Here is a 14,000-nt window from a genome sequence, read left to right on the forward strand (position 1 = left end):
GGAGTGAGCTCTGGGCTAATAACCGAGCTTGTTACTGCAGCAAGCAATGCCCCTGCCCCACACCAGCGAAGGGATATAGCAACTTTACACTCACTGAGTAACCAGAGTTGTGAGGCTCGACCCTCTCGGGAGCTGTGAGAAGCAGGTAGCAGCACGGGGACTTGCCAGCCCTCGACCGGGATTGCAGCATTACCCAGCCTGAAATCCCCTGTCTTGCTTTTCATTTCAGAGCCCTCCAGAGCGCCGAGGACGTCCCAGATTGCAACGGCCATGACGTGCTCCCACCGAGGGTGGAGGATGGTGGGGAGAGCACCGAAAGGTTTGCACCCAGCAGCTGCGGTTGCATTGGGAGCTGCTGATTTAGTTTGCATTGGCGGTGTTGTCTCTTCCCACCGGAGCTCTCTCTGGAGCTATGGACACAGCTGGACTCTCCAAGTCCTGGGCTTCTTGCTTTTAACACCAAAACACAGCTCCTTCCTCTCTGCTGTCCTTCAGCCCAGCATCCGGCACTCCCTAGGGATCCATTTCCAGATCCACACCTGTCCCTGCCTGAGACCTGTGGTCTCTCCTCCCCATGGGTTTTTCTCACGTCACTTTGGGTGCTGTCTACACACCCAAGTCTGGTTTTGCTTGCGATTCGGTGCGAATGGGGCAGGGTGGGAAGGGAAGGTTTTCGCATCCGTTAGTAATTAGCTGCTGCTCCATTGCAGGTCGGAGCATGCACCGGAGACAACAAGAACGGGATCGGAGGGGGAGCTCCCAGGAGCCGAGGTCAGAGCCTGGTGGGGGGCGTCCCGTGGCTTGGACATGGTGCAGTGTCTGCAAATGCTTTGGATGATGTGCCTGTGACAGCTGGGAGGGCTTTGCTGTTCCTCTTTGGTTTCAGGAATGCTTTCTCTGAGTGCTGTAACCTCCCTAGGCTGCTTTGGGTTGGAAGTGGTGGGCCAAGCTGGTGTAAATCAGCATTGTTTTGGCCCAGACACAAGCCTCCACAACCTCCCCCTGCTCAGGGTGCAACCCAGTGCCCCCGAACTGTGACTTCGTACCGTCCTGGGTCCCTGACGTTGCATTTGAACATCTTATCCTTGGTGCCTGTTCCCTTCCATCCCTTCCTGCTTCCCCAGCTGGCTTTCTCACCCGCCCATCGGCATCCCTTATGTCCTACAAATACCCTTTTCCTGCCACAGGTGCCTCTGAAATGCCCCCCCTGCTCTTCTCCTGCCATGGTGCCCATGAGAAGCGAGTCCGTCCTCCTCACCATCTCATTTCCCTCGGTAAAACCTGCTCGATGCACCAGTGTTTGTGGCTGGGCACCTGTGAAGAGGCTCAAAAGATACTCGTCTTCTGCTCCTGGGGTTGGATCTGTGCCCACGTAGATGAGCAGTGAAATCTGGGCCTTGTTTGTAAAGTTTCCAACCCTGGTGCTAACTAGATGGTTTTTCTCTCTCTCTCGTTCCTGCCAGGCTCCAAGGGAAGAGGAAATAGAGGCCAGTGGGGTCTCTCGGGAGAACGAAGACTTATTTGCAAATCATGGAGATTCGTCCACAGACACGGGTGCTAAAGCTGAAATTGGTGATATCCTGGAAGAAGGCAAGGACAAGGAGGGGAAAGCTGGTTTGCTTGTGCTGGAGCAGATGGGAGATATACATGTCCAAGGCCTGAAAAGGAGAAGAGAGGAGGATGGAGGAAAGAAGAGAGAAAAAAAGAAAGGGAAAAGGGACCTGAAGGATGGCAGAGAGGAGCTGGGGCAGAAAGAGAAGCCGAAGAAGGAGGGTGCTCCCAGGAAGGGAAAGAGCCACGGGAAGAGCGATGCCCCACAGCAAAGCAAAGCCAAGAGAGCGAGAGTGGGTGCCAAAGCGATGTTGGCAGAGGACGGCAAGGTGGAAAAGGACAGGAAAGGGGGATGTGACCATGATAGGGAAGAGGAAAAAGGAGGGAGTGTGGAAGAGGAGGACCACGCACAGAAAGGCAAGGACGAACTGCAGCCAGGGCAAGTAGAGGACGGGGTTAGGTGGGCAGAGGGAGCAACACCGGAGGAGCCCTGGGCAAGCCCGAGAGGGGAAGGGAAAGAGACGGAGGGAGGGAAAAAGCATGTCCGGGCGGAGAAGGCACCAAAGAGCCAGAAGGAGAAAGGGCAGGAAGGGAAAAAGACAAAGAAGAAGAAAAGGGAAGGGGGAAAAGTGGGACACGAGAAACCACCGAGGCTTGAAAGCCTGAAGGAAGAGCCAGAAGTGGAGAAGATGGAGGAAGGGGAACGGAGGGGAGGTGAGAAGGGAGTGAAGGAAGAAGAGGAAGGCGAGCCAGAGAGAGGGGTAGACGGAGGAATAAAGGAGGAGTGCGAGGGCGATGGGCTGGGGAAAAGCGAGAGCGTCGAGTCCGATGAGAAAGTGAAGGTGGAAAATGGCCTGGAGGACGAGAAAGACGCAAAGACTAAAGCCAAGGGGGAAAAACCAGCCAAGCGGAGGAAAGCCAAGGAAGAAAACGCACCCAAAGAGAAGGGCAAGAAGGCGTCGGAGAAGCCGGAGAAGGAGGGTCCGGCTCAGAAAAGGAAAACCACAGAAGAGGGAGACAAGAAGAAAAGCAAGAAGGCGAAGACGGAGGAAAATGAGAAGGAGAAAAAGAAAAAGGAAGAAGAGAGTAAATGGAAGTGGTGAGTGCCCCGACCTCAGGGCTGGGTGCTGTTGAATGTCCTGCGTCGAGGACGTCTTTTTTTTTCTCCCCTCCCTAAAATATTGATTTAAGTTGGGTTTCGGTCTCCAGCAGAATTTCCCCATTGTCTGACCAGGGATGCATGGTCTGCTCCGAGGCTGCCTCGAGCTCGCGGGTGCAACCCCCCTGCCAGCAAGGTCAGCCCCCCCTGCTTTAGCAGGTGTGGGGCTGTGCACGCTGTACCAGGTGTGTTACCCCTGCCCGTGTGCAACGAGGTGAGGGTGCATCCTTTTCGTTCCTGGCCAGCATCTCTCTTCTTGGTCTCGCTGCTTTTAAATTGTTTTAAAAATAAACTAGGGCAGCTGGTGCGAGGAGAGTAATCCTCCTACCGCTTGCATTAGAGGTCCTTGCTATTCTCCCTGTGGTCAGTAGGTGACTCTGGAGTCTCATCCCTATGCAATTAGAAACCAGCATGTAAGGAGGTTAGACAACGAGGTTCTTTGGGTAAATGTGATGGTTTTTATTAGACCAACTAAATAGTTGGAAAAATTGTTCTTTGTAAGCTTTCAGGTACAAACACCCTTCCTCTGGCAGCTGATGCATTTTAAATGGAGGCTCTTCACTAAAAGTTGATCAAATTTCTGCTGCTAATCGATCGGGTCCATCTCATCTCTTTGCTGGCAGCCCGGGACCTCTCTGCCTTCTCTGCACTCGTGGTTCACGAGCACAATTTTCTTAAAATCATAGTCAAAGAGCAGAGCAGCGGGGCTGGGAGGGAGCTCCAGAGCTCACATTGAGTCCAGCCCCGGCCTGAGGCAGGGTCAGGCCCGTCCAAACCACCCCATACACATCCATAGTCCAGCCTCTTTGTAAAGCTGCTGTCAACCCTGATGCAACACAAGACATCACCCCCAAACCTGCCCCAGGCAAAGCAGGGGGATCACAGCAGCCATGTCCTGCTTCTCTAAGCGGTGCTTAATACACACTCGGGAGATCCTAGGTAGAGGCCATGCCCCCGCTACAGAGGAAGGCAAAACCCCTGCAGTCCATATCAATCTGACCAGGGGCAATTCCTCCTGACCCCAAATATAGGGATCAGTCTGACCCTGTAGCCAGGACCCTGCGGGGTTGGTGCCAGCGCAGCCCAGCCCCATCCCTAACACCCAGTACCTCTGGAGGAGGCTTAAACCCCCTGACGCATGTAGCAGAAAGGAGGGGAGAGGGGGACAAGCACCAAAATCTTTCCTTTTATTTAGTTATTTATTTATTTTTTTTATCCCTGGCATCTTAATCATCCCTCCCATCCCCTTGCGGGCTGGCACTGATGCTGTGCTCCCTCCCCGCGGAGGAGGCTGCAGTGCACAGATAGGGCTTTTGTTGCACGGTGACTCCTTAAGCCTGTGGCATTGACTCAAACATGCATGTCTGCAACTACATGTCCCAGGATGCTTTGCTGCTCTGGTTGGGGCTGGACTCCAGGCGGTCAGGAATTGCATTTCTTTTCCTTTGCAAAACAACAGGTGAAAAATGTCATTTTTCTTTCCCAACAGTGAGGAACAAAGCAGGGGCTGCATTATATTTTTGGCAAAAAAAAAAAAAAAAAAGGGTATATGCATAAATAAATGAGAGGAAATGAGGCGGGGAGGGGGGGTGGGCAGGGGAAGTGGCTCTAAACACTTCCACGTGAGAAGTCATGGGAGTCGGGAAGCTGGTAGGATGTGTTGCCCTCTGAGCCACCAGACTGAAAGCTGGAGCCGCGGCAGGTATAAGCGTGTTGGTCGGCTGCTTTGACCCACCCTGGGGTGGCTCCTCCCGTGCCCTGGCTGTGGGCAGCTCCGCAGCATTCAGGATGCCCCAGGGCTATGGGCACGTGTAGCCCATGCCAAAGCAAGGACTGGAGGGGTGGGGGATAGCAAGGAGTATTGCAGCCCCTGGCAGTGTCCATGCGGCATGCCTCCCTTTGCAGCAGTTGTAGAAGATCAAGTGACTCGCCCAAGGTCACGCAGGAAGTCAGTGGCAGAGCTGGGCATTGGCTCCAGGATGCCCGAGCCCCAGGTCAATGCTCTGGCCCTTAGCACTGTCTCCTGGTCCTGATTCTTCTTTTCTGCTGCCCTTGGAGCTGACTGCACAGTGTTAAACGCTTCCCCATGGTCCGCTTCTCCCTTGGTGCCTGTAGGCATCTTCCCAACGCTGTTGTGGGCTGGGGCTGTCCCTGCTGAGTCTTAAGAGCCTAGCGTCCAAAGTCGTCTAGTGCCAGGGTGTCCCTAATCCATCCCCATCTCCCTGTCTCCAAGGTGGGAAGAGGAGAAGACCGAGGACAAAGTGAAATGGAAGCAGCTGGAGCACAAAGGACCCTACTTCGCCCCTTTGTACGAGCCGCTCCCGGATGACGTCAAGTTTTACTATGATGGTAAGTCAGTCTCTGCCATTTGGGCAGGAAAACCGAGCAGTATCTGGTCCCCTATGCGGCAAGGGAAATGGGCCAGACAAGTGGTGCTGCCTCTGTTTACCTCCGAGAGCTCGGTATAGAGCAGACGGCATCATACGCTCAAAGGAGAGGGCTGAAACCGTGCCAGCATTGCCGGCCCATTGGAGCTGCAAATCTGCCCCATGCATCGGGGTAGCTCAGGTGCTAGAGGGCAGGTTGATGGGTACGCTGGGAGAAACCCAGCTATTCTGACCACTCTGCAAAGATCAGCATTTGCAAAGTGTCTGCAGAGAGGGCATGGTTAAACACAGGGCTGCAGCGGATGGCTACAAGGGGCTCCTGCTGCTTGCCACGGCCTTCCTGCCAAAGGTGCCGACTCTCCCATCGGTGTTGGGGACACGGCTCTGCTCCAGCTGAGCGGAGAAGCGGCACCTTCGAAGTAAAATTTGCAGGCAACATCTGACCCTGTCTGATGGCAATCGCCTGGTGCAAGTGAGGTGTCTGTGTGTGACGGAGCCAATGCAGATGCGACGAGACGGGGGTTAAAGTGGGATCGTGGGGTTGCTAAAAAAAAAGCCGATCTTTTCTTGCAGGCCAGCCTATGAAGCTGAGTTTGGCCACAGAAGAAATCGCCACCTTCTATGCTAAAATGCTGGATCACGAGTATACCACCAAAGAGATGTTCCAGAACAACTTCTTCAGGGACTGGAAAGAGGTACTGCTTCCTCAATCTTGCAATTCAAGAGTAAAAAGCCTTTGTTAGGAGCTGTGAGGTCATCCTATGATGTCACTAGGGTAGTGGCATGTCATCTGTAGAGCATGGTAGTTGGGGAATGGCAAGGCCCAGGTCTATAGCAGGAGGAGGAGCAGGGGTCAGTCACCCCTCAACTTCATGGCTCGTTATAATGTACCTAATCCCTTCTAAACTCGTCATCTCACGGGTGTTAATGACTCTCTTCTTTTCAATAGTCTTGATGTTCTGCCAGTCAAGCTGGACTTTCTTTTTGCCATCCTACTGTCTGCGAGTTGCTTCTGCTCCTGTTTCACAGATGGTTTTTTAACTCATTCCAATAACATTATATTTGTTTTTGCTTCGATCTTAAACTGCAGCCTGCCTCCATAGGCCCCTAGCACAGTAGTCAAGCTTCTCGTTTACTTTCAACTGGAGAAAAATGCATGGTGTTTATAGGTGATGATGCACCTGCACCCCCATTTTCAAGAGTCTAGATCCACCTATATATCCACCTCAAGTGACAGAGGTAGCCAACTCCATTTGCCAAGCTCAGCATGTTCCTGGTACTTGGCGCTTGTGAGTGTCCAAAGGGAGAGGGTTTGCAGAGGAGATGTGCAGCCCCAGCTCACTGCATGCTTACTGTCCCATATCCATGAGGCCTGAGTGCAGTAGGGCCTCATCTGATTTTTAGGCAAGGAGAAATGCCTTGCAGCTCATTTGCACTAAGCTTCTGGAGCAGCTAGTGCGCAGCAAATGCACGCCTTCCCTGCATGGGCACCCCTGGGGATCTTGCACACACTAACTTCTGTTCAGTGCCCTTCACCCCCATCCCCTTGCAGACACTCAGGCTTGGGTGTGTACCATCTCAGGCTTCTTCCTTTTTCCCTTCACACTGTTCCACCCAAGAGGTGGCTGCATTTCACCGCTGCCCCTGTTCACAGGCTTGCATTTTTCAGAAGCAGCCGCTTGATTTCATAGAAGTAGGGCTAGGAGGGGCCTCCAGACATCATCTAGTCCAGCCCTCTTCTGGGAAATAATAAAGTTCCCAGATACAGCTTCTCACAAGCCAATGCTTTCAGTATGGATGGGATGGTGCTGACTGATGCTCTCATGCAACTCCCCCAAAATGCTTAAGGCCTTCCCTTCTCTTCTCTTTTGGGGCCTCCGAGCTCAGTGCTAAATCAACTTTGCCTGTCGGTTCACTGAGACCTGTCTGGCTTTTGTGCAGGAAATGACGGAGAAGGAGCAGGAGATCATCCAGAGCCTGGACAAGTGCGACTTCAAGGAAATACACAAGTACTTTGTGGACAGGAACGAGGCCCGGAAGGCCCTGCCCAAAGAGGAGAAGCAGGTGAGGACCTGGCTCCTGGGACAGCCGGTCACCGTTTCGGCCAGCGTGGGGCATTGCTAGGGTCTGCAGCCAGCCTCTCCGGTGGATTCAGCCAAATGAATGTATGCACTGACTCATAAGTGTGAATCTAGGCAAATCACTGGTATGAAACTACCGTGATGCCCTGACTTCTGACTTGTGTCATGCTCCCTGGCTTGTCCTTGACTTTCAGCTGGGGCAGGGAGAGAGGTACCCTTTGCACCTTAGTGTGTAAAAAGCAGTGGAGCAAAGTCCCTGTGCTCTTAGCATTTCCTTTTTGGATTCTTGTTTTTTGAATGACTTTGAGTTTGAGACCTTTGGTGCAAGCCCTGGGGTCTGAGCCGTGCAGGAGACACCTAGGCTAGGTACAGACATTTTACACACAAACCGGTTTAAGTGATCAGAAACTGGTTTAAACCTCGGACAGAACAGAAGTTCAGTGCGCATAAGCCAGTTTCAAAATGGCTGAATCTGGTTTAAGATAAACCTGGTTGAATATAGCATCAGACTTAACTGATTTGGGTCAAACTGGTTTATGCCATGTCTGTCCCAGACCCTAGAGTATTGCATGCAGTTTGCAGCTCCACGTTTGGAAAAGGTGCAATAAATTCAAGAGGGTCCAGAGGTAGGAGTCGCAAGTGATAACCGGCTTGGAAGGCTAGCACAGGAGGAGAGGCATGTTCAGCTTGCAGAAAAGGCAAGAGGGGATGTGACGGTCAAACATCTGAAGGGCTGCTGTAAAGAGGGAAAACAGCTTTTCTCTCTTGCTGCAGAGAGCAGGATGTGGATCAATGGCTTGAAGTTGCAGCAAAGCAGATTTAAACTGGGTCTCAGGGAAAACTTTTTTCACTGCTAGGACAGGGAAGCGGTGGAATAGATGCTCAGGGAAGTTGCATCTCCATCATTGGAGAGGCTCAAGAAGGGGCTGAATAAGTATTGGTCAGGGATGATCTAGGTACAGATGCACCTATGTGCTGCTATGGGTATTTCCCAGGTCTCTAGGTTTTGCTGGTTGCTGGCTCCAGGAAGGCTTTTTTGTGTTATGCAGTGCTTTTTCCCACCCCCTCAGAGGCATTGGGTGCTGGCTGCAGCCAAAGCTGGGGATTTTGTCTGGGCTCTTGCTACAACTAAACCTGGAGGGTCCTGGCTAGGGGGTCTTGTCCCTCTGCTCAGGGTCAAGCCAATTGCAATATTTGGGGTCAGGGAGGAGTTTTACTCCCTAGTCAGATGGGTACCAACGGGGTGGGGGGGACAGGGTTTAACCTTCCTCTGTAGCAGGGGGATGGCCTTCACCTGGGATCTCTTGAGCATAAGTTGATAACCTTTAATAGAAGCAGGACGTTGGCTGCTGTGGTCCCCCTGTTTCACCTGTGGCAGGTTTGGGTGCGATGTGGCTGTTTCAAGGTGGACTGCACTTTTGCTAATAGGTTGGACAGTGGGTTTGTGTGGGATGGTTTGCACAGGGATGATCCTGCCTCTGGCCAGGGGTTGGACTGATCTCTGGAGCTCCCTCCTAGCCCTGCTTTTCCATAATTGTGACCCACTCCTGGCTAGAGCCCCTTGGCTGCCATGGGACTGGGCAGGCATAGGGGCTTGGAGCACGAAATATTTCCAGGGTCCTTCAGTTTCTGCCAGAGCTCGTTAAGCTGCTGTCTGTCACCATTTGCCTGTTGGGACTGCATACATGACGTGGTGCTGGCTTAAAGGAAGTGGTCAAATCTATCTCCTACTTGCTGGCCTCAGCACTGAGAAAATCCACAACATTTCCCAGGCTCCCTCCTTTGCTTTGGTGGCTTAGGGCTTCTCCTTCTCATCCCTGAATTGGATCCTGGGTGTCTCGAGCATCCAGCGCGCTCTGCTTCCATGCACACTGCAAAAGTGCATCGTTTGCTTGTCTGCATAGCACAGCCCCAGCCTCAGCTGCTTCCCTGTTACCTGCTCCAAACAGGCATTTCTTGCAAAGCAGTGCAGTGCTCAAGGGCAGGGAAATTGGTCTAGTTTGTAGCATAGTTGTGCATCTTTTTATGGGCATCATGGGTGAACCTGAACTAGGAGCTGGCAGTTTCCAGGCTTCTTCAGCTGCTTTGAAATGACCTGGACCTGCTTGATTCCAGGCTGCAATTAGAGACATAAGGCCACCTGAAAAACGAGGTAATGAGCCTTAATAAGGTGCAAAAAGATTGCCTCACTATTCATATAGTTCATGAGTATTATTTAAATGGTGTTTAGATAAAAGCAGGGCATTTCTCCCAGGCCCAAGTTTCCCAGCTGAAACAGCACCCCGAGCAATCTCCGATCATTAAATGCTGCACTGGTTCAATACTGGTCCAGTGGCCTGCTTCCAGGGAGAGAGCTCTGCCTGCACACCAGATGCTGGGACTATTTGCTATCAGAGTTGAGCATAAATGATCTCTATGTGTGCTTTGCTGATGGGGATGTATGTCTGACTCTTGGAGATCTGCCTTCTCTTGGGAAAGGAGTTTGCAAAGGGAGATGCGACACGTGGGCGTTCCCTGCCGGCTTGTGATTCAGCATGGATTTTTCCTTTTTTACTCAGAAACTGAAGGAGGAGACGGACAAGATCCAGGAGGAGTACGGGTACTGCATCCTGGATGGGCATCGCGAGAAGATTGGGAACTTCAAAACGGAGCCCCCGGGGCTGTTCCGGGGACGCGGGAACCACCCCAAGATGGGGATGCTGAAGAAGAGGATCATGCCTGAGGACGTGATCATAAACTGCAGCAAGTGAGTCCCCTTGGGTTGATGCTATCTGGTGTAAATGGGTGTAGCTCCACTCAGGTCCAGGGCATTTGTTTGCTGGCTTAGCCTTGCTTTTATTCCTGTTTTGTGGCCTATCTGTCACCAATAAGGCTATAAGCTACTGCTTTGCACTGCTGTTATCCTGCAGATTTCAATGTATAGGAGCCGTCTGTCTGCCCTGGTCCTGCACATGCATTTCATAGCCAGCCACTTCCAGGTTCAAAGGAGTCTGGGATCCCCAACTCCATACCAAGAGCTATGCATGGGCTTGTCCAAGGGCCAAAGAAGGCAGCCTAAGGAGATCTCTCCTACTTGGCATGCACCTTTCCAAGTTTTGCCCATCCTGCTCCTACCCTTTGCCATTTCAGGAATGAATGTTTCCTTCCTTCTGCTGTCAGCTTGGGAGCACCTTGGGAGTCCTTCACTGAAAGAAATAGGGTTAATTATACCCTATTTCAGGGAGCTTCCCTGTTTCCATGTCTTGGGCTTAAATGCAGTCAAGTATCCTGAATAAAAGCCACTTTTACTGTCACACCAAGAAGCTGACTTTCATTCAGTGGCCTTCAACATTGAGGACGCACAAACCTGCTTGCTTTACATAGGAATGGAGCAGCAAAGCTTTTAATTAATCATCCTGAGCTCTTAAAAGCAAACTTTGCCTGTCCTAAAGATGCCCAAACCCCCTTCCTCTCTCCTGGGCTGGGTTTGCTGTCCCTGAACAGAAGGGAGAAGCAGTGTTTGCAATCCTTGGACTTGTTCTCCTCTCCTCGCTCCCCTCCGACCAGGGACTCCAAGATCCCGGTGCCCCCAGAAGGCCACAAGTGGAAGGAAGTGCGTTGCGACAACACGGTCACGTGGCTGGCCTCGTGGACCGAGAACATCCAAAATTCGCTGAAGTACATCATGCTGAACCCGAGCTCCAAGCTGAAGGTGGGTGGGAGCTTCCCTTTATGGCAGATTTTGGCCACCCTCCTATTGTGCTGGCAGGGACACATGCAGGCTGGGTTTGAGAGGTGCATGGGGGATGGAGAGCCTGATTTAGGAGAAGAGAAGAGCACAACTTCTATAGCATTGCAAGGTGGAGGTTGAGAGGGGGCTATGACTGCTCTCTATAAATACATCTGAGGCTTCAGTGCAGGAAAGGATGGGAGCTGTTGAAGGTAGCAGGCAATGAGTTGGTGGAGGGGAATGAATTAAGGCTGGAAATAAGAAGATGGTTGCTACTCACTGTCTGCAGTGGCCAGGGGCTGGATGGGTTGCTTTGCGGGGTCTTGCTGGTCTACTGCATTCCCTTTTAACTCAGCTCTTTTGTGTGCACGGGGATTGCAGAGCAGAGATGTCCTCCACCTTGTGCATCTCTGCACTGGAGCTGTCGTTGCATCGTGCGGTTTCCCAAAGCAGCCACCTGACACCCAGGCAGGGATCTTGCATCTCTTGCATTGGGGCTTTTGCAGATCTGCTGTTTACCCTCTTAACTTGGGACTGTACTCAATGCTGTCCTGTATCCAGCATGTTTTACCTGCAGTGGGAGAAGAGGGCTGAGCATCTTCTCTCATGTGAACATGTGAATGGAGATGTGTTTTCTCTGTGGCCATAGGGGGCCAGGCTAGGAGACATGGCCTCAAGCTGCAGCAGGGCAAATTTTGGTTGGAGATGAGGAGGAACTTTTTGCCTATAAAGGTTGGTTGAGTATTGGAACAAGCTGTGTAGAGAAGTTGTGCAATCTCATGTGTGAAGTTTTCAAGAGCAAGTTGGACAGACACTTGGATGGGATGCTTTAGTCAGGGATGATCTGGCCTTGAACAGGAGGCTGGACTAGATGACTCTTGAGGTCCCTTCCAGCCCAGCTTTCCTATGGTCCTGTGATCCCCAGGGGTGGTGTTTTAGTTGGTCTGGACAGGGCTTTATTAGACGTGCTCATTGCTAAGCATGAAGTTTATCCCTCCCTTGCTTCCTTTAAACAAAGGAAAATTAACTCCAGGATTTCTATCCATTGAGGTTAAAACTATGTGAAAGTTAGGGCATGGCACTAGGACTGACTGTGACACACTTGACTACAAACTCGGGTCCCTTATGGGGACTGTGTCACACTTGGCTACTTTCCACGAACTCGATTTACCAAGTTGATAATTAATGGGCTGTTCCTGTGATTCTCAACCAAGCTGCGGTGGCGTGCTGGGATGCTGAGAGATCCTTTGAAGGGTGCCACACACCATTAGCACTGTCAGGTGTGCAGCCACCTACGCGTGATTCACAAGATCAACCCAGACATTTCCAACAGGACCCCAGCATGTCACTTCTGTGGTCTTTCTGAATGTATTGCAATGGAAGAACTGCTCTAATATTTTTCCATAAGCTAAAAAAATGAGCAAAACCAAAGATTTGGCCTTTTCCAAGGTGGTCTTGAGTCTAAGGAGGGGATCCTTGAGGCTAAAAGAGCTGAGAATCACTGGTCTTTGAGTACCTACAAGCACTGTATGTGTAACAATTGAGACTTCATGCTTCAAAGCAGCTTTTGCTCGCTGGTTTTTGAACTTTTCAGCAATGGTGACTTTTTTTAGATAGTGTGAATGGAGCAGAGCTTGGACCCAGGCGTGCGTACCTCTTGCTGCTCTCTTTGCAAAGCTGGGCCACTGGCATGCTGGGTTGCCTGGCCAAGCTGTCCTCGGAGGGGGTTGGGGGAGTGATGGGCACCGTGCAGGACAAATAGAAAGGTCCATCTATGTCTCTCCAGGGAGAGAAAGACTGGCAGAAGTACGAAGTAGCCCGGCGCCTGAAGGGTGTTGTGGACAAGATCCGCTCCCAGTACCGAGACGACTGGAAGTCCAGGGAGATGAAGACACGGCAAAGAGCTGTGGCTCTTTACTTCATTGATAAGGTACTGGGTACCCTCCTTCTGGTTCAGCGTCTGGCCTGGGTTGTGTTCATGCCTGCCAGTAGCATGTTATGCAGAATAACCCATGAGCATGACAGTCCCCTGAGCTCTGGGGGGGGCTGTGCCTGTTACAGTCCACGTCGGTAGGCTGGTTTATATTGCAGCATGCAATTGCTGCACATTTGTGCTGCAGGAGATAGCACTGAATGTCAGCATGGGGTAGGGTCTTTCCTAGGCAGTTCAGGCAGCTGCCACTCAGCCCATACACCGCGGAGAGGTCGGGTTTGTGACGCCTAGGTTAAATCTGGTGATGGTTGGTCCAGGACGTCATTGATCTGCACCATCTGCCCTGTGTCATCTTCTGATAGGCAAGTGGGCTACTGTGCAAACGCAGTCCGTGCCTCAAAGCAGCATAGTATCTGCATGTAACTTCACTGGATGCCCTGCAAAGGTGCAGAAGGATTAGCCCTGGAAGCTGATCATCTCTGTCTCCAGAAAAGGGATGCTGGGAGGAAAAGGCTTGGTCCTGTCTGCCATCCCAGTCTGGAGCATCCTCGTTAGCACAGACAGAGCATTCACCTATTGCATTTGCATTCTCACTGCACAGAAGTTGCCTTCCAGGAGGGCTGGGGCTGACTTTGCTGGGGCTGGGGCTGACTTTGGTGGGATTGGGGCTGACTTTGGGGGTCTAGGCACCATTTTTTCCCCAAGGAGCAGAATTGAGACGTGCTAGCCCATGCCACCTAACAGCTGTGGCATGGTACAGGAAGACACGTGGGTCCTGTCCTGTAAGATTGGAGCCAGTATCCTGCCTCCAGGCTGCAGTCCCAGCTGCTTTGGAGGCAGAATTAGGAGCCGTGGGGGAGTTGAAAGGCTCTGTAGCTTTTTGCTCATACCCAACGGCATCTCATCCCTGAGCTGTGCCTGCCTTTCTCTCATCTTGGCTTTGAGCATAAGGATGTGCTTGTGATGAAGCTTGTGTAATAAGGACGTCTGAAAGTCCTTTCTGCATGTACAAACATGGGCACGAATGCACCTGGCACTGAGAAATGCTACTTTTTAAGGCGGCATATAGCAGTGCACGGAGCTGTACAAACCCTGAGCAGACGGGAGCAAATGGTGCTTACCCCGGTTTGGTGCTGAGGCTGTTCAGTAGGGGAAAGGAGAGGTTTCTAAGCTGTACGTT

The 14,000-nt window shown here is 51.8% G+C and overlaps 1 protein-coding gene across 3 annotated transcripts in view; it reads left to right on the top strand.

Annotated features, from left to right (window-relative positions):
• Positions 1-14,000, top strand: part of TOP1MT (DNA topoisomerase I mitochondrial) — a 35,952-nt gene that overhangs the window by 10,749 nt on the left and 11,203 nt on the right. For 2 of the 3 annotated variants that reach the window (XM_059723690.1, XM_059723691.1), the window contains exons 7-15: positions 230-319; positions 711-771; positions 1,464-2,650; positions 4,944-5,059; positions 5,671-5,792; positions 7,039-7,161; positions 9,737-9,924; positions 10,725-10,869; positions 12,674-12,817. In XM_059723690.1, the coding sequence (XP_059579673.1) occupies positions 230-319; positions 711-771; positions 1,464-2,650; positions 4,944-5,059; positions 5,671-5,792; positions 7,039-7,161; positions 9,737-9,924; positions 10,725-10,869; positions 12,674-12,817 (2,176 nt within the window). Of the gene's footprint in view, positions 1-229; positions 320-710; positions 772-1,463; positions 2,651-4,312; positions 4,413-4,943; positions 5,060-5,670; positions 5,793-7,038; positions 7,162-9,736; positions 9,925-10,724; positions 10,870-12,673; positions 12,818-14,000 lie in introns of those variants that run through there. The other variant, XM_014600771.3, reaches the window with a different exon arrangement.

The sequence above is a fragment of the Alligator mississippiensis genome, chromosome 3 (assembly GCF_030867095.1).
Source record: "Alligator mississippiensis isolate rAllMis1 chromosome 3, rAllMis1, whole genome shotgun sequence".
In the NCBI taxonomy this organism is placed as follows: Eukaryota; Metazoa; Chordata; order Crocodylia; family Alligatoridae; genus Alligator; species Alligator mississippiensis.